Here is a 22,336-nt window from a genome sequence, read left to right as displayed (position 1 = left end):
GCTCCCCTCCACCCCGCCCCCAGCCCAGGCTGCACAGGTAGAATCAGAACAGTGGCCCAGCCCTGCTGGGGTTGCAGCCCGTCCTCTCGGTGACAGCATCCTGGGCCCCAGGAAAGCCTGCTGGGACGGGGTTTGCCAGCCACCATCCAACAGGCAGCTGCCCGGGTAGGTGGTGCTCCTACAAACCACACTAGAGAGAGCTGGCCCCCTGCTGGGGGAGGGGCATGCACGGGCTGCCTTTGGCTCGGGAGCCACCCAGGGCCAGCAGCTGTGACAGGGACCCAGTCTCGGTTTCCCTCAGCACACAGCCTGCCCAGGGACACATGGTCTCCTTCCGGGGCACCCGGACTTGGTGGCTTTATGGGTAGGGCCAGAAAGATGAAGAGTCACAAGAAGGACATTTAGTCACCCAAGTCTGTGCAGAGAAGGAGTTCTACTTGTCCTGGGAAGAAGGAGTATGAAGGTCCCCTTGAGATGGGTAGGGTCCCACCCTTGCTCCACTAATAAAACATGATTGCTAACTGGTCCTGCCTAAAAATAACGGCAAAGGACTTATAAAGGGTGTGCTGTGTGCCAGGCTCTATTCTAAGCTCTTTCTGTGTGTCACCTCACAGTGGCTTTTGGACAAAGTGCTATTATTATTCCCACTATACAGATGAGTAAACTGAGGCTCAGGGAGGCTAGGGGATGGGTCACATTTATAGGACTAATAAATGGCAAGATCAGGACTTGAACTCATGCTGTTCTTGGGAGGGAGACGGAGGAGTGGATGGGTGTGATAGAATCCTCGTTCCTCGGTTCCCTTTTGAAGTTGCAGTCACGTTGACACCGTCCATGACTGACTTTGGTGCAAATACAGAGGGAAATGCTGTTTTTCATAGCTGGTGTGGACAGAAAGGGGGGAAACACTGGCACAGAGCCAGCCAGAGGGCCACGGGCTCTGAAGTTCGCACCAGAGTCTGCCCAAGGGTGACTTTGCTGAGTTTCCTCTCTGTGAGCAAGTCCAGCAGAAAGCAGAGGCTTCGGAGGCCTTGGAGGGCTGGCATCTTTGATGTGAAGTGACTCAGAACAACCGTGGGAGAGCCGAGGTTTTCTGTGCATGTGCCCAGCAGGTCAGAGCAAGCCTTCCGTCCATCCAGAGTGAGCTCTGGCCAGGGGGCTGTCTGCAAGCTTGCCTACGTGACAGGTTAAACTCACCTGAGTGCAGAGATCAGTGCTTCTCCACTGAAACGGAACACACACACACACACACACACACACACACACACGAGAAATGCCCCTCCCAGCCAGGCCCCTCCCTGCTGCAGTGGTAGAGGCCCGCTCCCCCTCGCTCCGGCCCTCCGGCCCAGCCCTCAGGAGGAAGCCCCTGTGGGGGTGTTGATCTGATGTGGGTTCCAGTCTTAGCTGGACCCCTGCCCCTGGGGCCCTCCCAGCTTCCCCAGGGGTGGGAATGCTCACACTCGCTGGGTCATTTCTTTTTTGCTGGGGTAGGATTCACATCCCATAAAGTCACCCTTCATTGTACAGTGTGCAATTCTGTGCTGTTTAGTCCCATTCATAATGTTGTGAGCCGTCACCACTGTCTACTTCCAGGCCATTTTCATGTTACCGTCCCCCAACGACACCTGTACCCGCTCGCGGCAGTCTTTCCCTACTCCCTCCCTCCAGCCCCGGCAACGCTAGTCCACTCTCTGTCTCCAGCCGCCTGCCTCTTCCGGGCGTTCCACAGAAATGCAGTCCTATAATGTGCAGCCTTCCAGGTCTGGCTTTTTCTACTTCGCGTGGGTTCCTCCATGGTTCGCCCCTGGTGTGGCACGAATCCTTCCTCTTTATGGCTAAATCGTACCTCGTTGTCCAGGCAGACCACATTTTATGGATCTGTTCACCTGCTGATGGACTTCGGGTGGTTTCCACGCTGTGGCTGCTGTGAATAACGCTGTGGTGAGCACCGCGCACAAGTCTCCGTGGGGACGAATGGTCCCTGCCGTCTGCGGCAGAACTGCCGGGCGCGCTCCCTTTGAGCCTCTGCAGAGCCGCGTGCCGTTCCTGCGGCAGCTGCCCCGTTTGCTTCCCCAGCGCTGGGTGGGAAGGTTCTAACGTCTGCGTGTTGTCACTGGCTCTGTCATTGTCTCTCTGAGAATGACCATTCTGGTGGTGTGAAGTGGCATCTTACTGTGACTGTGACGTGCATTTCCCTAGTGGCATTTTTTAAGATTTCATTTATTCTAGAGGGGCAGGGAGGGAGAAAGAGAGGGAGAGAAACATTGATGCAGGAGAGAAATGTCGATGTTGCCTCTCGCGTGCCCCAGTCGGGGACCAAACCCCCAGCCCAGACATGTGCCCTGAGTGGGGATTGAACTGGCTGCCTTGCAGTTTGCAGGAGCGCATCGAACCTGCTGAGCCTCACCAGTCAGGGCGCATTTCCCTTACGACTAATGATGCCGAGTGACTTTTCACGTGCTTCTCGGTTATTTGTGTATCTTCTTTGGAGAAATGTCTGTTTGTATTCTTTGCCCATTTAAACAGTTGGGCTAGTTCTTCTCTTGTCACTGGATCACTGAGAGGACAACATAGGGGAATGTGGGTGACATGCACCCCCCCAGGCCAGCATGTGGTGGGCACCTGCTGAGCGCCGGCCAGCGTTGTTTGTGAGCTCTACAGGGAGCGAGCCGCAACGTCTCGGCAGCCCAGGGCCTGTCTGGGAAGAAAGACCACGGAAGGGAAGAGGAGAACAGAGGCAGAGTCACTTCTGTGACTTCCTGGAGGCCGGGGAGAGCCGTCTGTGGGGCCTCCTCAGAGGAAGTGCTCAGAGCGGTGGGGCAGGAAGAGCACTCGAGTGACGCACAGGCGGCCCGTGGCTGCTGGGACCGGGGCTGAGTGCCTGGAAGCCCCAGGGAGAAGGGGATCTGGGGCCTTGATGGCTGGAAGACCACCCCGTGAAGCCAGATGGAGTGAAGATAAAGTCGAGAGGAAAGAGAGGCCGTCGGCAGAGTAACTCATTCCAATGTGGAGGGAGACACTGGGAGGACTGAGGCCCTGGGCTCTGAGCGAGCGGGAAAGGGCACGGCCCGTGCAGGAGCTGGGTCAGTGCCCCAGCCCGTGGGGCATGGGGAGCAGAAGCCTCGGGGGACAGGGTCCTTCCTCCCTGACTGCTCATTTCACACCCCCTTGTCCACTCATTAGAAAAACACTGTATTCCCAAATACCAGGACTCAAATGGTTTGGGTCCAATTACTTACTACAAATAACGCCAGACAGGGCTGGCCCCTTTGCTTGCTGGCTGAGGCACAGCAGTGCCATTGCATTATAGACACAGATCTCCTGAGACGCACAGCAGCGTTTGTTCCAGAAACGTAATTTGTGCAGGACTCAGTACAGCATCCAGAGTGTGCAGGGTAAAGAAGGGGAGCGGTCCCCCCTCACTGAGAGACTAACCTAAACACTGCGGACTCATTGGTGTATTTTCTCATTCTCTCCCCCACCAGATGTACATATGCACATATACACAATCTTTATAAATATCTGAAACCGTATAATTTTAGCCTGCATTTTCTATAATTTAACTGCATTAACATGTTCCCATTTCATTAAACCTTCTTCCTAAATATCACATTCAATGGATGCACAAAGTTCTATGACGTGATGGGCCATGTCATAGATAACTCTCAGGCATTTAAGTTATCAGCAGTGCTCTGTTATTATAAATATAGTAGCAGGAAGGTCTTTGTGCAGAAAGATGACATTTCTGGCAGAGATTCCCAGGAGCGGGGTTATTGGATCAAAGGATAGGAACCTTTCAAGGCTCTTGATACAGAATGACAAACTGCTCTCCAGAAATTTTACTCCAACCTATGCTTTAGTAAGAAGTGCAAACAGGGAGACTTCATTCCAGCCTCCCTGTTCTGAACATTTTCATTTAGAAAAACATTATTAGGTTGCAAGGTGAAAGGTGGTCACATTCTATTCAGTTTGATTGACATTTCCACTTTCCCAACACTTATAACTCTTATTCAGATGTCATAACTTATTACATTGGCCAGTATTTCTAAAATACTACAGTGGAGGATTTGGGGAGGAGGGCATAGCTCCCTCAGGGAGAAGGCATGTGAGAATCAAACAGGACTCTTCCTGGAAAGGATGTAAGGGAGGTAGGCGTGGGGATGGCGATGCAGCCTGGGGCCAGCAACCACGAGAGGCCATTCCCAAGCCTGGGCCCGCAGAGGCAGGGGCTGGGGCTGTGTCACTAGGCCATCTGCCTTAAGCTGTGGTCTCCCATGAAGGAACCCAGTTACCGTGGACCTGCAGCAGGCAGGACGGGGTTAGGGGGACAAACACCTTTGTCCCTTCCTCCTCTCACACTGCCTGTGCCTCCCCTTGGCCACACCTGGGTGGCACAGCACATAGAAGCCTCTGGACACAGGGCAGGTGCAGGAGGCTAGAAAGTGGGTCTAGTGGGGGAGGTGGGGGCAGGGCAAACGGAGAATGTCCTGTTCTAATGTGGTTTTTTTTGTCCCTTTCTTTCTATTTGTCAGAGGACTGTTCATTTAATTTCCCATGTTTCAAACAATATGGTCTTTTTTATTTTTATATTTAAAAATATTTGTGCTTTCAGGAACCTCTCTGTTATGTATCAGTTTAAAGACCGTCTTCCATAGTTCTGCATTTCTCTTTTTTCATTTAAAGGCCATCCTTTCCTTCTGTACTGACTTTCTCGAGTTTGTCTCCTTCCTCATTACCTTTCTCCAGAACATCCCTGATATGTGGTGTTTAATGCGGACTCTGGACCGCCAAGCATGACCCTTCTAATCAGTTCTCCTTATCTCGTGTTGCTCAGTTTTCACAATGGCTTTTTCCAGTTTCGGAGTCGCAACAAGTCTTCCTGAGTTCACGGATCAGACCCCCCCCTCGAGTGTCCTGTTTTCTTTTTGCTGTGACTCTGTGTAACATAGGGGGAACACTTTTGAGTCCTTGGCAAATGGCACCCCTTCTTTTGGGTGGCAGCACGTTTCCGTAGGTCAGGTGATTTTCCTTTTCTGGCAAAGAACTGTCAGAGAAAACTACCTCACATTGTTTTAGCGATCAAAGTGAGTCTTCGCCCAAATTCTCTCCCCAAAGAAAAAGAGGACCATCAGGGATGGGGGTGCACTTTCCCAATCCAAGGCCAAGCTGGTGGGGTGAGTGGTGAGGGGGCAACGTGCCACATGAAAAGGTGGGCTTTCTCCCCGCTGCTGGCCCCCGAGGCCGCAGGGCCAGGGCACTCGGCAGGCCCCCAGCAGCGCTCTGGCTGCCCCACCCCCGCCCCCACCTGGCTACTGCCTCCTGCTTTCTCTGGTGTTCGTCTCTTTCCTGCTCTTCCACTCGGATTCTTTGCGGGTTTCCGTGGTGGGTAGTGAACACCCCGGCCTGGGGCTGTCTCGTTTTCTCTTGCTGCCACATGGTCTGAGGTTTTGTTTGAATGCAGACTTTCCAGACCCCCATCTGTCCAGAAGTTTGCAGCACTTGAGCTAGAAAACAACATTGTAAACATGTAAAACAACATTAGAAACTAGAAATGATATATAATGAATTACTAAGGGGTTTATAAATAATTATCGGAGCCCATTAAAATGATCAGCAGAGCTAGAGAGAGACACGAAGGATGTTCTTGAGGTTTAGAACGTGATCGCTCTCTCTCCCGCTCGCTCGCGCCGCCCGCCACGGTAAAGGACGTTCCTGGACATCCTCGTCAGTGTTTATGATGTAGAAATAGTCATTCAGAATAATGGCTTATTGAGGTGCAGGTGACATAGATCACTACGTCAGCTTCAGGTGCCCAGTGTAACGACTCCACACCTGTCCAGGCTGTGAAATGGCCCCACAGGGGGTCCAGCAAACACCCTTCCCCTCACATAGTCACAAAACTTTTCTTCTTGTGGAAAGAACCTTTACGATCAGCTCTCTTAGCATCTTCAAACACACGGTACCTCGCTGTTAGCCAGTCTCCACACTGTATGGTGCCTCCCAGGACATACGGTGTTTACCTGAGAGGATAAATAAAACGCCACCACGTTGTTCCCTCCTTCTCTTTGCTTGTGCTCTCGCCTCTCAGTCCAGCTCCCCGAACCGTATCAGGGTCGATCTGGAAATGCCCTTGCCTGGGGAAGCATCGTCCCGCCTCTCTTACTCCTCAATGACAGAGTGCAGGCCCCTGCCGCCACCAGTGGCGGTCCCATGTCCCATGGGAAATTTGCTCTAAGGCCCGCTCCACGGGAGAATGGAACAACCTCATTCAACAGCAGACGTGCACACGCTGCCGAGCTCAGGCCGTCCCAACCTGGGTGTCCAGTGGGATATTCCCAGCACAGGTTCCCTGACGGGCGACCTGGCCACTGGAAGAAGTAGCAGCAGAGGGCTGTGTTGGTGCCCTTCACTGTAACCAGACCAGTACAGAGAGCTGGGCGAGGGCTGGGTGGGAACCGTGGCTCCAGACAGCAGTGAGCGTGTTGTCTGGATTACGTTCCAGTGCAGAAATGGCAGAAAACAGCTCAGTTGGGGAATCTTCACTCTGAGCATTTTACACCCAGTGGGACTGGGTGTGTGTATGTGTGGGCACGTGTATGTGTATGCACCTGTGTGTACAGGTATGTACATGTGTATGTGATTAGGACCAGACTGAAGTGCAGCTGCAGGTGGGGAGTGCCCGCCTCTACCGCCCACAGAGCCCCAGCACCCCGTGGAATGCAATTTGGAATGACTGCTCCCCAGGGTGAGTGGGGGAGGGGGCCAGGGGAGAGCAGGTTCCCTGGAAGGTCTGCCGGATTCAGCCCCAGGGATGCCATGTCTGCCCCATGCACTGCGGACACTGAGGTGCGGTGATCACTGGCAAAGCGCCCTCTCTTCCTATGATTGCACCTCCCTTGAGTTCTGACCTACGGAGTCCTGTGGGGCCGCTGCTCGGTTTCGGTGTTTCCAGAACATCTTTGAGAAAGTCATAAATGGCCTTCCTGTTCTGCACGCCTGTCTCTCCCTGGGACTCGGTGCTCTTTCCGTCAGCAGGGCCCTGCTCAACCCTCTTCCACAAATCAGCCGCCCTCAGCCAAATAAGAGGCGGTTAGTGCCCGGCCTTCATTTGCATATCTGCAGAAGGAAGTGTCACTAAGACTAGCAGTGACAGATAAGAGCACAGCAGGGTTCCAGCGATTTGGCTCGTGTTTGGTAGGCTCTGCAAAAGAGAGTGGAGGCTGGGGGTGGGGGCTGGGTGAGCTGGACTGGGGTCCTGGGGTGGCTCTCTGCCTCCTAGGACCTCCCATGGGGTTAGGTGGTAGCCGAGTCACTCCTGCCACCTCTGATGAAAAGCCAACTGTGATGTCAATTCAGGCTCTGAAGAGAGGGAACAGAAAAGTGGGAATTGAAGAGAAACCTGACCTGCAACATTCTCCAAAACTTTCTTTAAACATCCATTCATTCTAAAGCCGTTCAAGATCGTAGAATTGCCCACGTGAAACCGTAAAACTGCCACACAGCTTAAAAAGCAAACAACACCGCTTCCCAAAGCAGTCAGTAAACACTATTACAAATAAATGACTGCAAAATATATTGTAGTAGATACCGGTCTTACAAATAAATAAGCAAAAGATTTTTTTAAAGTGCCCAAGGCATGAAAAGCAATTCACAGAAAAAAGAAATACAACCTTTGTCATACAGCAAGCTGTCGTCTGTTGCTAGCCCCTCCAATTGAAACCTCTGATAACGGCGGGCAGGCGGGGTGTGGAGAAGGACCCTTTCGCCTCGGGTCAGCCGACTCCGCCCCCCCTCCCCCCCAGCAGGCAGTTGTCCGTCTGCACCGGAATCCAGTCCCATCCCTCAGCCCAGCTACTCTCTTTGCAGAGTTCAGTGTGGTCAGGAAGGCGGGGGAGGGGCTATTCCAAGTGCATTTCATCATTGGCGTACTGTGGAGTGTGGCATTGTCCACCATGGTTCACCGGCGGGGAGACTAAGACTCTGAACCCACCAACACACGCGCCTTCCGGGGAAGAGGTGTTCCCTGCTCCACTGGTTATAGTAGCAGAAAGCTAGAAAGAGCTGCCTGCCCATGCCCAGGGGCCAGTCGAGTAAAAGACGGCACAGCCGCCGGGTGGCCGGCAACTTGGGAACCCTCCCGCACACCGGGCACAGTGTGGTGCTGTTTGCATTTAGAGAGTCGTGCAAGGGTAGGTTTGAGTGCACGTTTAAAGGGTGTGGAGCGACCTACAAAAGGAGCAGTGAATCGATGAATCAGGACTTGCAGGAAAAGGGGAAGAAGACATTTGTTTCTACTCTCCGTCTTTCTGGACGGTCTTAAAATTTTAAAACTAGTGCGTAACTTTAAAATCTAGTTCAACAATAACGCAGACGTGGGCTCAGTGACATGCTGGGCATGTGGTTGTGATGAAGTAGTCGTTGCCTTGATCACAGAAATGAAAGGGGTGTTTGAGTGTGGGACTGACTGCCTAGGGCCTCAGCAGGGGTGGAGTTTCGAGGTTCATGAGGATCTCACGTGGGGGAAAGGGGGAAACTGGGGAGGGAGAACACACCGGCAGTTTCAACTCAGGGCCTAAAGCCCAGACCCTGAAACCCCTGTGGCTTCCGGGGCCCAGCTGGACCACCCACCACTGTGCTCCTCCCCCAGGGGCTCCACCTTGCCTCGCCCCTGAGCTTCAAAGGTTTCAGGAAAGTAAAAAGTAGCTCCTCCTCCCTGAACCACGGGAAGGTGGAGTCTCTAGAAAAAGAAGAGAACCCAGGGCCCAGGGGGTAGGAGCCCTCGTCCCTGGGAGAAGCCAGCCTGCGGCTCGCTCTCCAGCTGCTGGGGAAAACCCAGGCCCCTGGCAGGTTGGGGGCCGACCTGGGGGAGAATGAACTGTGGGGCCAAGTGTCTGGGGAGGAGGTCACAGGGCATGAGGGAGACTCAGCCGCAGGGAGGCGGTCCAGCAGAGCCGAGTGAGCCTCTCCTTGGCAGGAGTGGCCCCTCTCTGGGGCTGTGCCTGACACCCTTCTGCTTGTCCCCACCTTGGTCAGCCTCACTGAGCAAGGAGCCTTGTTTCTATTCGAAGCCCCCCCTTTGGGCTCTGTTCTCTGGCCAGCGCACAGGCTCAGAGGTGGAGGAAGTCTTCCCTGCAGGCCAACTGTTTAGCTCAGACCACAGGGCCTTCAAACGCCAAGGTCAGTCCCGCCTGGGAGACCCTGCTGCCTTTCCCTGGAGCTCCTGTGTGCTGAGAGGTGGCAGGGGAACCCACTGAGCCTTGGGCCTGGACCCCCAGATGTCAGGATGCATCTCCCCCTCGGCACAGCTGGCTCCAAAGTCCAGAGACTTCATGCTCCGACTCCCAGAACCGTGTCGGGAACTGCCACTTGGGTTACCTGAAAAATGTTCCTGTGTGATTCTGACAACATCTTTATTCTGTTCCAGGTATCGGAACTGCGTTTACACCTACCGGATCCTGCCCAATGAAGAGGACAAATTCACTGTCCAGGTAAGGCTTTAGGGCTCCTCCTGACCTCGCCCGGTGGGAGCCCGTGGTGGCGGAGACAGTGACAAAGGGGAAGAGGACAGGTGATGCAGGCCCCCAACATAGCCTCGACAGGAAGGCCCGGCTGAGCCTGTCTCTCTTCTAGAGGCTCCTGGTGGGGGGGGCTCAGCAGGGAAGCTGTCGCTGCCAAGTGCCCCGGCTCTGGGACCTGGTGGAGCAGGTAGAGCGAACGTCGTTTGGGTTCGTGGGTGTGGGGGAGAGGCCGTGGTGAAGGACCCAGAGACGGGGGAAGGGGAGCCACTGTGGCAAGTCGGTCGTTTCCTTCAGTGGCGGAAAGGGGTGAGGGTCAGTGGACCCGGAAGGAGAGAAGGAGGGGAACTTGCGGGAGAGCAGACCGGACTTTCCAAGGGGCCAGATGGCTGCCCGGTGAGCCCGAGATAGGACCTTTCCGTTGGTACAGACCTGTTTGTCACACCACATGGAGGGCACATGCGGAGAACCCGCTGTTAAACGACGTTAGGGAAAAGCCAGCTGCGCCACTCCAAGTCGGGGAGACCACCCTACGCCCAGCAGTGTGACAAGCACCAGGGCTTTGTGTGACCACAGTGCATGACAGCTGAGTGACGTGGCAGCCAGGGGAACTATTTTTATCAGCTGTGTTAGGGGAGCAGGGGGTTGGGCAGAGGGAGGGGGTGGCACTCTCAGTGGGGGCAGAGGGGGCACATGCAGATCGCTGGGCTGTGGAGACAGGCACCCACGCGGCGACCAGAGCAGCCAGGCGAGCCCAAGGTGGGGACACCGCGTCATGGAGGAGCAGCAACGGGGGCCCATGGGGTTAGTTGAAAAAAAAGTGGGGGTGGAGGGGACACTGTCCCCAGTTCTGAGTGTGAAGAAGGTGATGCGTTTTGTGCAGAACTAAGAGGCAGTGGTGCAAATGGAGCCGAACTCAGGGGCAGGACAGCGGGCAGGTCCCCGGGGCCCAGGGCACTGGAGATGTGTGACGAGGGAGAAGCTCTGTTGCACAGAGTCCCTCTGGGAGACTAGATCTGGGCCTCGAAGGGACCACTTGACTCAGTGAGCCTCTTGGGACAGAGATTAAGTCCAGGAGGGTCGCTTGAGCCAACCCAGGTGTGTCCTGGGGACTGGGGCTGTGTGCTGCACGGCTCCCACGGGAGGTGCGAGTGTGGGCTCCAGTGGGATCGCTCCACCAGGTCCAGGTCGGGCTGAGCACTGCTTCTGGCTTCTCTGTGCCTCCCATCCAGGCAGCCGCTCCAGTGTCTGAAGCGTGTCCCTGTCAGTGTCCTCGGCCAGTCTGGGCATCCGCATGTCTCGGTCTGGTCACCAGAAACAAGCGTTGGCACACCAGGTGCACGTCTGTCCTTTCAAGTGTGTTGTGGCTGCTCACCCCTCAAACGGGGGTCTCTCAGTGGGCTCCTCACCCTGCCAGGGACGTGGCTGCTGGGGCGGGGGTGGGGGCACTACGTGGGGCAGGCCGTGGGCCCCGACGGCCTCCACGCTATCTTCCATGTCTATGACTGCGTGGGCTTTCTTGGAGTGGCATCCTTGACAGGGGCTTTGCTGAAAGGAGTCTAAACTCTCTCAAGTTGAAAGTTGGTCGATGTGTTTGATCTTTTTCCCCTGTGGTTTGTTCTATTCCTTCAAAGCGAAGCAGACTTGAAGTACAACTTGGCCTTAAGCTGGAAAAGACATGACTTTGCAGCTGCCTGTATAGAGTTTGCACCCCGGGGCTTGTGAATGTTAGACCGCGTCTACCGTCTGTCTCCTCTTACGTCCACACATCGTGTGTTCCTGGGAGTCGCAGCCAGTCCTGCAGCAGCTGCAGAAGCAGGGGTATCCCCGAGTTACGGGGGGATCGCAGAGAACAGAGACTCCCTTTGGCTAACTCATGGAAGGGGTGGGCGGCCTTTGTGGAGGAAATGCACAGGGCAAGTGGAGAGAAGGCCCGGGACCCGGGACCCGGGACTGGGGACCAGGAGGGCTCGGGGCAGGTGCCACCGCTCAGCCCTGCTCTGTGCGTCTCCTCCTCTCCCTTCTCACTTCTCGGTTCCTAGTCCCAAGAGGGAAGCTGGTTGGCAAACCCCCAACGGCTTTTTCTGCGTGGGCCACGTGGAGGCCATAGGTCTACGTACAAACCAGCTGTCTCAAAGCAGGTGCCGCCCACCCCCTGGACCTGGGGGTCGAGCTGTGTGGGTACAGAGTGCTGTTCCCTGAGGCCCACACTCAGCCAGGGTGGCAGGCAGGCAGGTTCCCTGCAAGAGCTGTGGCCCCGTGGGACATGTCTGCCCTCACCCCAGCTCTGGGTCTGTGACCGCCGTGGTGGCCGACACTGAGTGACCAGGGACAGGGAGCTGTGGGGCCTTAGGAAGGGCCCGAGGAAGGGTCCTCCCTGAGACACACCTCTCGGTAAAGATTCAGCGTCTCACTGGAGTAGTGAGAGTGGGTTGCTCCCTGAAGCAGATGGAAGCAGGTGCACAGGGAGGCGAGGGCCTGACCGCGCTTCGCCAGGGCCGCTGGAGACTTCGCCCCCAGTTCCTCTTTTCTTGTGTAGACAAAACCTCCGACCATTTTCTGAGCTCAGCCAGTTTCTAAATAACTCATTCCTCACATCTGAGTCTGTGAGGACCACCAAAGAAAACGAGGCTCCCCAGATAAGAACCCAGCTCGGCCTGAACCGCTGCCAAGTGAAGCACCCGAGGCTTTTGTCGCTTTCTTATGTTAATTCCCTCCGCGCTTCTCACGGGGGCTTCCCCTCTGGCGAGGGCCGAGAGCCTCCGCATCCTGTATCCTCCTGCCTTGCAGAGTGCCCTGCACACAAGGGGCTTCCCCCATTTCAGGCAGGAAGAGGAGGGTCCTGACACTGGGTGACTTTTTCTCACTCCACCTTTGCAGATCTACAAAAAATCAGAGATGGGTTGGGAAGCTGTAAACTAACTTCAGGCAAGCCCTGTTTTAAGGATGGATGGAGCTGAGGCCTGCAGAAGGTGGAGCCCACCACAGGCCTCCCCGCGGGGGTGTCCGTACCTGGCTGGGTGTTGGGCCCCCTGGGGAAGGGCGCACTCTGCCCCAGGAACGCAGGGAGGCAGGGCAAGTAGCCTCTCCAGGGGGACCCTTGTCCTTCCCACGGTGAAGGTGACACTCGATCACGGGGGTATTGGACGTGTGGTAAGCTGGTGAGGGACCCGGAACCGAGGCAGACCCCTCCTCACCCAGCTGGTGCAGTTCCAGGTGTTGCCAGCTGTGTGGCCTTGGGCGAGGACACAGCTCTGCTGAATAATGGCAGTCACCCACATGCCTCCCTGAGCCGTGTGAAGGACCCAGCACAGGTGGCCAGTCAGCATGCATGGCCGCTGTCACCGCCAGGGCTGTCTTGATTGTGACAAGGAGCAGGCGTCAAATGAACCATCACGTCTGCTAACCCATGTACATCAGGTCTGCTGCGTGCATAGGTGAGGGGGAAGGGCAATGGAGGAACCTGGGATGGAGAGAGAGGGAGAGAGACAACGGAGAGGGAAGAGGGAAAGAACGAGGAAAAGTGAAAAGGAGAGAAGAGGCAAGAGAAAAGTCAGGGAGACAAAGTGAAGGGAGACGAGGGAGGAGTGGAGTGGATGAGGGTCGGGGGCAGTGTTGACAGCAGAGATGGAAAGAGGTGCAGGGTGAGGAGACCGCAGAGAAGGGGGAGGCGGGGCGGGGGAAGGGAGGCAGGCGGTGTTCTGGAGGGTTCTAGGCTGCGCCTGGGGTGGCAGACTCTGTGGCCCTCATGCTCCTGTGCACCTGTGCTGCGCATTTCTGTGTCTCAGCGGCCTCGGCAGCATGCGGCATTGTTAAGTTGTTGTTCGGCAGCGGCTGCGATCCTCAGACCTGGAGAACCTTCTAGACTGGAGGTCTAGACTGGACGTGAGCAGCCGATCCTCAGGGGTGGCAGTGCTCCGAGGGCTGGGCGAGGCCAGAAAGGCAGGTCCACCAGGCCTGAAGGCCTGGAGACGGTTTCTTGTAGAACCCCGACTCCTTCCCTGACTTGGAACAGGGACGTGACCCCACGTAGGAGTGCTGAGTCCAGAATAAGCTGCCGCGCTCCTGCTGCCCGTTAAAATGACCTTCTCCCCTGGGAGACTGAGGACCAGCTTGCAGTCCTGATGGGCCAGCTTGAGGGTGATGGAAGGGAGGCCTCGGGGCTCCCTTCAGACCAGTGAAGCGGCCTTCAGATCAATCCTGGAACTGGCCGCCCCAAACCCAGTGTCTCAGTCCAAGCGAGTGGGCCCTTTGAGACACGGGGCCCCCAAATGACCGAGGCTCTATCCTACCACCCTTCCACCCTGTTTTTTTTTTCCCTGACATCCTTCCTACCGAGAAGAATAAAGCAGCAGAAAATAAAACCCAGCCGCAGTCCCCAGCCACGTTGATATTCGTTGTGAACTTCCTGTCTTTTCTCCTGGTTGACATGGAGTCCAGGGCTCTGACCGCTGAAGTGAAGACAGGACCCCACACAGGCTGTACTGCAAGTGGAGGCTTAGGGAGCAGGGGCGGGGGTGACGCTTTCAGCTTCCCTCCCCTCCTCCCCAGCTTAGAAACCCGCCCCGCAGTGCCAGCCGCTGGGCTNTTGTGAACTTCCTGTCTTTTCTCCTGGTTGACATGGAGTCCAGGGCTCTGACCGCTGAAGTGAAGACAGGACCCCACACAGGCTGTACTGCAAGTGGAGGCTTAGGGAGCAGGGGCGGGGGGGGGGGAGGGGGGTGACGCTTTCAGCATCCCTCCCCTCCTCCCCAGCTTAGAAACCCGCCCCGCAGTGCCAGCCGCTGGGCTGAGCCACTCGTGACTCGGTTCCTGGCCCCTCACGGCAGCTGTTATGTAGTTCTGGGCAATGTGGCTTTCAGAGAAAGATGAGAAAATGACTTTCTACAAGCCGCTCCGTCGTCACAAGTGTCCGGGTGGATCAACGGCTCAGCCATTGTCGTGAAGCTCAGGAAGAGCATGCAGTTGCTGTTGTTCAGAGTGGTCACCGAGGGAGGCACGGGCCCCGTCTGAGCCGCCGGGTGAAGGATGTGGTGCTAAGACACACTTCCTGACATTGCACAAGAGGGGGCGGGAAAGGCTCAGGCGACAGACAGCACGCAGGGCCAGGGTGGCCATGCGGTGCTCCAGGGCGTGGCGAGGGCAATGGGCCTGGAGGGGGTCCCTGGTAGCCCAGCTGTCCCTTATGCCATGACCGCCATTTCCAGGGTCTGCATTTTTTTTTTATTTTATTATATTTTATCCTGTGGCCTGCTGTAGACCACAGACAGGTGTGTTGTCCAAGCTTCTGGGTATCTCCAAACGGCTTCCAGTTGCCTTCAGATTCAAAAGGGCATTGGGGGGAGATAAGCTCCTTGGGAACCAGGTTGTCCATCAGAACTCCACCCAGGTGTCGTTCCACTGCCTCGAGGACTGGAGGGACGTGAACAACCCCAGGTGGAAGCGCCAGCGCCGGGCTGGTGCCGCTTCTGTGATAGGGAACTGTTTTTTTCCCTTTTCTGCTGTGAAGCAGGGGGGCCAGAGAGGGGGGTTCTTTTTTGCACCTGCCATTCCTGGAAGGTGTTCAGCCTGTTTGCTTTGCAAACTTGGGTCTTTCTTCGGCTCAGAAGGCTTTCCTTCCCTCTGTCTGCGTGTACGTCTCCTTCTGGTCCCCAGGTGCCACCTCCGCCTCCCAATGGCTGTCTTTACTTTCTCCTCTCCCCTCGGTCATCTCGTCCCTGGTCCACCTGGCCCCAGGACCTGGGCCCATTTCCTCTCTGTTGCCCAAAGCAGATCTTGTCCGGCGTCTGCACCAGCAGTGGTTGGCGGGTTTAGGCAGGGGGGGCGGGGGAGGAGGCAACTGTAATCTGTGAGATGTGCAGGGGAAATTTTGCGGGACCCCGGGTAAAGGTCTATTGGTCTTAGATGAAATGGTCCCTTTTCCATCTTTGGAAGCTGCCCCAGGATGAGCTCGCTGGGGCTGCTGCCACCATCTTGCAGTCAGGAGGGTGGGTAGCTGGAGACTGAGGCCAACAGGCAGAGGGAAGAGCAGGAAGACGGAATGAACCTGTGTCCTCAACGATGCCACTGAATTAACCGAACAGAATGAGCCAGCCTGGTCACAGCGCTGCCTCCGACTTCCGGTTTGTGAGGGATTCCTTTTCTGTTCAAGTAGCTGAATTGGAGTTTTCTCTTACCTGCAGTTCAAAATATCCTAATGTGCAAAGGTTTGGGCTATCCCATGGGGATTCATCCTTAACCACCCGACTTTACATACTGAACACTAGTGTTTACTTCCTGTCCCAGGTGATTCTGGGTATATGGTGGGCACTCAACAAATATTTACTGAATGATTTAATTCTGCTGCCCCGTAAGAAGTTATTGGGTTGGGTAAAAAGTCCATTGTGGTTTTTTTTCCATATGATGGCTCTATTGGTGCTTGGTTGCCTTTAACTTCATTCAGAACAATTTTGTTCGATTGTATTGTGACAGCTGTCTTATCAGCGTGCATTTAAAAAAGTATTGGTAGATTTTTGTGCAGCCATTTTAACATTGAAGATGGAAGATACTCAACATTTTTGGTGTGTCGTGCCTTGTTATTTCATGAAGAGTAAAAATGTAACTAAAACGCAAAAAAAAAAGATTTGTGCAGTGTATGGAGAAGGTGCTACGACCCATCAAATGGTCAAAAGCGGTTTGCAAAAGTTTCTTGGTACCACTGACATTTTGGCCAAATAGTTCTGTGCTGTGAGGCTGCCTCATGCGTTGGAAGATGTTTAGCAGCCCCTCCCCCTGCCCCCCAGCCTCTCCCCACCGGAAGCCGATAGCGAGAGACCACTGACACACTCAAAGTAGCCAAATCAGTAAAATTGCTCGTGAAAATGAAAAATGTGCCTTGTTTTACAGAAAAAAAGTAACAGACATGTCGGCCAGCCCAGTAGAAAATGTTGTGTGTTTCGCTCAAAATCACGGCTTGCTCTCCTTTGTCGCAGTTTGCGCTCTCACCGGGCCTCCCGTGTCCGCCGTGTCTGTGGGCTCGTCGCGCTCACTTCTCACGCTTTGGTCAATTTCCTCTGCGTCCCTTGCCCGGTGCTCCCGCCCACAGTCTCGGTTTTGCCGTCACTCCCGCCACGGTGGGCTTCAGTCCCGACGCTGCCTGTTTCCTCTGGGGCCGGCCCGTCGCCCTCTGTGACTGGCCCTGCGTCTGCTGCCTTCCGTGCGGGCTTTGCTCCCGGCCGGAGAGGCCTTGCCTTTTCACCCCCCGCCGCGAGGATGTCCGCTGCTCCCCAGCGTGTGTCACACGTTCCTGCAGCAACATTTTCAGGGACTCCTCTCCCCTCCGAAACGTCAGGACAGCGGCAGTCCTCACGTCGGGAGGTATCCGGGACCAAAGCGGTGGTCAATGTGACGCGTGCCTGCCACGTGGCTCAGTGAAGAGCTGCTTCACAGTTGACGCGTGTGCCTGCTCGTGGGGCCCACACCCCCCAACTCTGAAGGGCTGGGGAAGGCTGGTGCCCAGGGTCCCAGCAGACAGTCCTGAGAGAGACCTTGAGGGTGCGAGGGGCCTGAGGGAGGGCCCCAGACCTCGAGCCCACCTCCTCATCCCTTCTCTTCACTGCGCTCACGGACTGAACCCTATCAGCAGCCAGACCCTGGCTCCACACGCTTTGAGTCCTGTGAGGGAGGCGTTGTCATTCTTCCCACTTTAAATACAAGGAAGCTCGGGCTCGGATGGGATCACATTGTTTGCTGGGTTCATACAACTAGTCGGTGACCAACTACAGATGTCATTTGACCAGCCATGCTGTGGCTTAAGGGTCAGAAGACAATTCCCCTTCTTGGCTTGGTCATCGAGGTGCCCAGCAGCCAGGGTCCCCTGGATAGACGGTGAATGCCACATTGAGTCTGATGCTGCTGTCACGTTTGGCTGCTGGCCTTTGCTTCCCTGGCCACAGAAGGGTGGGCTCAGCTGTGGGCTGTACAGCCTTTGGGCCGTTAGCCTCCATGAATGAGGCTGCGATGGCCCTACTCTTAAACCAAGTCCAGCCAGGGTCATTGCTGTGTCTACTGGCCACGCTCCCTGCGGGTCGGCACGACTTAGTTCAGAGGTTGCCACCGCCACCTGTCCAGTCACTCAGCAAACATCAGCTGGGCACTGGTGGTGCGATCATCAACCTCGTAGACATAGTCCTTGCCCTGAGGGACATTCAGTGGGGACACCAAAGACAAGCAATTATCACCATTATCCCCTGAGCCCCAGATCTGTAGAGCTTGAAGGAGAGGCGATCAGTTGTTCATTTATACAAAGAGATTCACCGTAAGAGAGCGGGGTGTTCCCAAAGTCCCTTTAATCCTGGCAGTTCCCTGGGAGGCTGACAGCCCATCTGAGGGTCTGCCTGTCTCTCAGTCATAAGTGACTTGGGAGAAAAGGTTCTGAAATCCTGAAATAAAGAAATATGTTTTCTAAAATCCAGTGTCTCAGCCTGCCCAGTGTGCCTCAGTGGTTTGGGCGCTATTTGCAAAGTGGAAGGTCGCCGGGTTGACTCCTGGTCAGGGCACGTGCCTGGCTTGCAGGCGTGATCCAAGGTTGAGGCAGTAACGGGAGGCGGTAGATCAAGGTTTCCCTCCCGCTCCTCCCTCCCTTCTCCTTGTTCTAAAAATAAATAAGTAAATAAATAACAGTATCTTAATAAAATCCAATACCCCTGAAAAATGTACACTCTTAAAGACTCTAAGAAGAGGTCTTAGCCCCTCATACTGGGACAAGGACAGAACATGAGGACACAGTCCCAGGCTTTAAGGGGGGACACCAGACGTTCAAACAAGTTGATTTAAGGGTTACTCAGAAATCTGCAAGAAAGGCCATTGGCTGCCAGGGGAACCAGACAGTAGGATGGCTCTCTCTTCCTGAGGAGGCATTGACGAGATAGTTATCCCCATGAACTTGAAACTGCCCCCTGCCCCAGGATCTTTTGCACTTGCTCTGACCTCTGCCGAGGGCTCTGACCCCCAGATCACCATGGCTGACTTCCCTGACGTTACTCCCAGGTCTCCCTGTCGAAAATCATGCCCTGCCCTGCCCCGCCCCACCCCATAGTCATTCACCATTATATGCCTATTTATTTTTCTTCATAGCCATTAACACTGTCTGCAATGATATTTAGTTTCCTATTGCCCCTGTAGCAAATGACCATACATATAGTGATTTAAAAACCACATAGCCCTGAGCAGTGTAGCTCAGATGGTTGGACATTCTACTGCAAGGCAGAAGGTTGTCTGTTTGATTCCTGGTCAGGGCACATGCCTGGGTTGTGGGTTCAGTCCCCAGTCCAGTGAGAGGCAACGGATTGATGTTTCCCTCGTACACCAATGTTTCTCTCCCTTTTTCTTCCTCCCTTCCCCTCTCTCTAAAAATAAATATATAAAATCTTTTAAAAATTAAAAAAATAAAAACACCACAAATATATCATCTTACAATTCTGGGGCTCGAAAATCCCCAGTAGGTCTCCCTGGTTAAATCAGGCGTTGGCAGCACTGTGATCCTTTCTGGAGGCTCAGGACAAATTTGTTTTCTTGCCATTTCCGTGGTCTAGGGGCCACCTGCACTCCTTGGCTCCTGCAGTACCCCTGTCTCCATCTTCAAAGCCATGGTGGTCAGAGCTTCTCACCAGGCCGTCTCCTAGGCCTGACTCTCCCACCTCCCTCCCTGCCTTGCAAGGGACCCTCGGGGTTAGAGTGGGCCCCCTACATAGGATGCTCTCCCCATCTAAGGTCAGTACATTAGCACCTGTAATTTCCTCCACACCTCGGTTCCCCCACTCCTTGTAACCGTGTAGAAAACTTCTGGGGACCAGGTTACAACGATCCTTGAGGCGGGTCATTGCTCTGCCAGCCATGGCAACCCTTGTTATTTACCAACTCAGTCCTTTGCCGTCTGTCTCCACTGTGGGCATGTAAGACCCCAGGGAGCTAAGACCTTGTCAGCTTTGCTCACCACTGTATCTGCATCTTCTACAAGAGCACCTGGGACACAGTAGGTGCTCAATAAACATTGGCTAAATGGCAGAATGATGAGGTAGATTTGTAATGTGAGTGGGGGGGAAAGGCCTCCATTTCTTTGCCTCTGAATAGAGGGCAATGGACTGGAGCCCTCCAAACGCCTTGTTGCTCCAAGATGCTGTGACTCCTTCTCAAACAGTGACACCAGCCAAGGCTTAGGAGTGGGGCTGTCCAGGGTGGCAGTGTCGGGCACAGTGACTGCAGTGGGGATGGGGCTGGGGTGAAGTGAGGGCAGCGGGAGAGTTTGGGGGCGAGCTGCACTGTTCATCATCAGGGGGCCGCCCCAGGCTTCCTTACCCCGCCCCCCAGGCTGCTTTCCCCAGGGGGGGACTCAGAGCTTGTCTGCCAGCTGTCACTTCTGTGTCTGCCAGACGACCTCGGGAGTTTCAAGGAAAGAAAAGAAGCAAGCTCCTGGAAGGCATCATGGGGATATGTAATTAAGGATAAAAATACCCCTGCAGGCTTCTGCAGGAGGGGCATGGAGGCGGCTCCTGTTCCAGCACCGCGGGGCCTGTGTGGGCTTCCGAGAGCTGATCACTGCAGGCCTTGGGCGTGGGGGCGCCTGCGCGGCGGTCAGCACCGTCTGCGGGTCCGATCTGGGAGGGAAGGCACCGCTATTGCCTTTGTCTGGGGAGAGAGAAAAGGAGAAATGGAAACAGCAGAGAAGACGCGCTTCCCTCCTTGCATGTGTCAGAGGGAAATGGCTCTTTTATTTATTTTACTCATTAGGTTTTTCATGTTGTAATGTTCTTTGGCTGATCTCTTCCCCGTCTTTCATCCAGTCCCCCTCCCCTCCCCTCTCCTCCCCTCCCCTCCCCGTCCCCCCTCCCCTCCCCTCCCCTCCCCTCCCCTCTGCCAGCTGTCAGTCTGCCTGTTTCTAGTTCGTTCATCAGCTTAGGGACATGGCTCTTTCAGAAAGCAAATGCTGAGTATTGGAGGGGGAGGAGGGTTTAGAGGCTCACAGCAGCACCCTCCCCGCCACCTCCTCTTCAGTCCGGGTTGGGCCAGGCTACGGCATGACTGACTCTGGCCCCCAATTACCCAAGGAAGTCTCCCCGCCCCCTCCCTGCACCCACCCCTCCGCATCCCTCAGCCCCGCCCCCTGCTTTGCACCTGAAAGGGTGCATTCCTGCCTGCCCGGGAACAAATTTCGACCTGTGATGAAAATAGTTACACAGGAAGAAGCAGAAAGACCGAATAGCAAGCCCTGAGAGAAATGGGGAAACAGACTCCTGACCTGAGCGCAGCCGAGGTCCGGCTCTGTACACAGCCCGGCTTGACCCGCCGAACCCCTCTCCTGGCTACCTTGTCTTTCTTTCTTAAAAAATATATTAAGGATGACTGCAGACCAACCTTTGTCATTTCTGCACTTTCTCTCAGGAAAGTAGTCAGTAAAGGTGAGGAAGTTCACATCGAAAATACAAAACAGAACTGAACCCTCCACCCACCGCTGCCGAAACATGCCTCACTTCTCAGGATCTTGTCAGCGTGCATTTAACTTTAGAACTGGAGAGGTTTTCATCATCTTAAAAATAGTCTGGAAGACTTCATGTTAAGCACTTGAGTGCTTGCCGAGGCGTCTTCGCATGTCAACGTCCCCTGATATCTGGGGCAGAAAAGACTTGCCAAAACTTGGCAAATACAGCAGTGTGCCGGTCAGCTAGCGCAAACTGGACACGATTTCAAGTGTCCCCTTCAGAGTCCAGTGGGCAAAGTGTTCAGTGCGATTGAACCCTCAGACTACAGCAGTCTCGTTCAGTGTGGTTCCCTTTCAGAGTCCAGTGGGTGAAGGTGGCCCACAGAGTCGAACCTCCAGCCATGAAAGAAATTGTCCCGGGGTATGGCGTGTGGCCTGATGACTGTCATTAACAATACTGTGTTGTGTCTCTGAAAGCTGTGGACGGAGTAGGTTTTACACGTTCTCATCACAAGAAAAGATAGCGTGTGACAGCGTGGTGATGGATGTCAATTATACTTACGGTGGTGATTGTCCTGATTGTCCCATTGTACATAACTATCAAATCATTAGGTTGTACACCTGAAGCCGATGTAATATTATGTGGCAGTTGGATCTCAACTTTTTTAATGTGAAGAAACCTTATTGGGAACGTTGCCTAGAAACAGATAGTAGTAATAATATTAACAATAGCATCATGGCCCGGAGTCCTAGGCCTCCCAGAGCTTCCTCCACCGTCAGTCCCGTGGTGACTTCAGGCCGCGTGCCCTAGCAGAGCTGGGCGAGGCGGCAGCTGCTGGTCCCTTCGGCCACTGAGCACTTGGAGCACAGCGAGTGTGACCTCAGGTGTGCCAAGTGCAAGAAACGCACCGATTGGTCCAGAAGAAGAGGAGGAGGAAAAAGAATAAAGATGATAATACAGCTTCATTTTTTATTGCAGATTAAAATCCTAACATTTCAGATCTATTGGATTAAATAAAATATATTCATCAAATTAATTTCACCTGACTTTTGAAAACTTTTAAAAATGTGGCTCCTAGAACATTTTCACTCACATATGAAGCTCCTATCATTTTTCTGCTGCATGGCGTTGCTCGGGGGTCTCGGGACGCAGAATGTGGCCCACGGCCGGCGGGGGCGCCCGTCAGGTACGCAGAGAATCTGGCCCCAGACGCACTGATTCAGAATCAGCACACACACGAGACCTTCCAGTGATCTGTGTGCTCGTTCAAGTCTGAAGACCACGTGGAGGTGGGGCGAGAGGCAGTGAGTCTCAGCGAGGAGGGAGGGAGCCCCAATGGGGGCCACGGCTCCAGAGAGCAAACTG

At 54.7% G+C, this 22,336-nt stretch overlaps 1 protein-coding gene across 2 annotated transcripts in view; it reads left to right on the top strand.

Moving 5' to 3' along the window:
• INPP5D (inositol polyphosphate-5-phosphatase D) overlaps positions 1 to 22,336 on the top strand; it is a 106,014-nt gene that overhangs the window by 3,811 nt on the left and 79,867 nt on the right. For both annotated transcript variants that reach the window (XM_037063490.1, XM_037063492.1), the window contains exon 2: positions 9,425 to 9,488. In XM_037063490.1, coding sequence (XP_036919385.1) covers positions 9,425 to 9,488 — 64 coding nt within the window. The remainder of the gene's footprint in view (positions 1 to 9,424; positions 9,489 to 22,336) is intronic.

Source organism: Sturnira hondurensis, unplaced genomic scaffold (assembly GCF_014824575.4).
Source record: "Sturnira hondurensis isolate 20B ecotype Veracruz unplaced genomic scaffold, ASM1482457v3 Scaffold0014615, whole genome shotgun sequence".
NCBI classification, from domain to species: Eukaryota; Metazoa; Chordata; class Mammalia; order Chiroptera; family Phyllostomidae; genus Sturnira; species Sturnira hondurensis.
The sequence above is the reverse complement of the archived record's forward strand: the minus strand, read 5'-3'. Positions and strand labels throughout refer to the sequence as shown.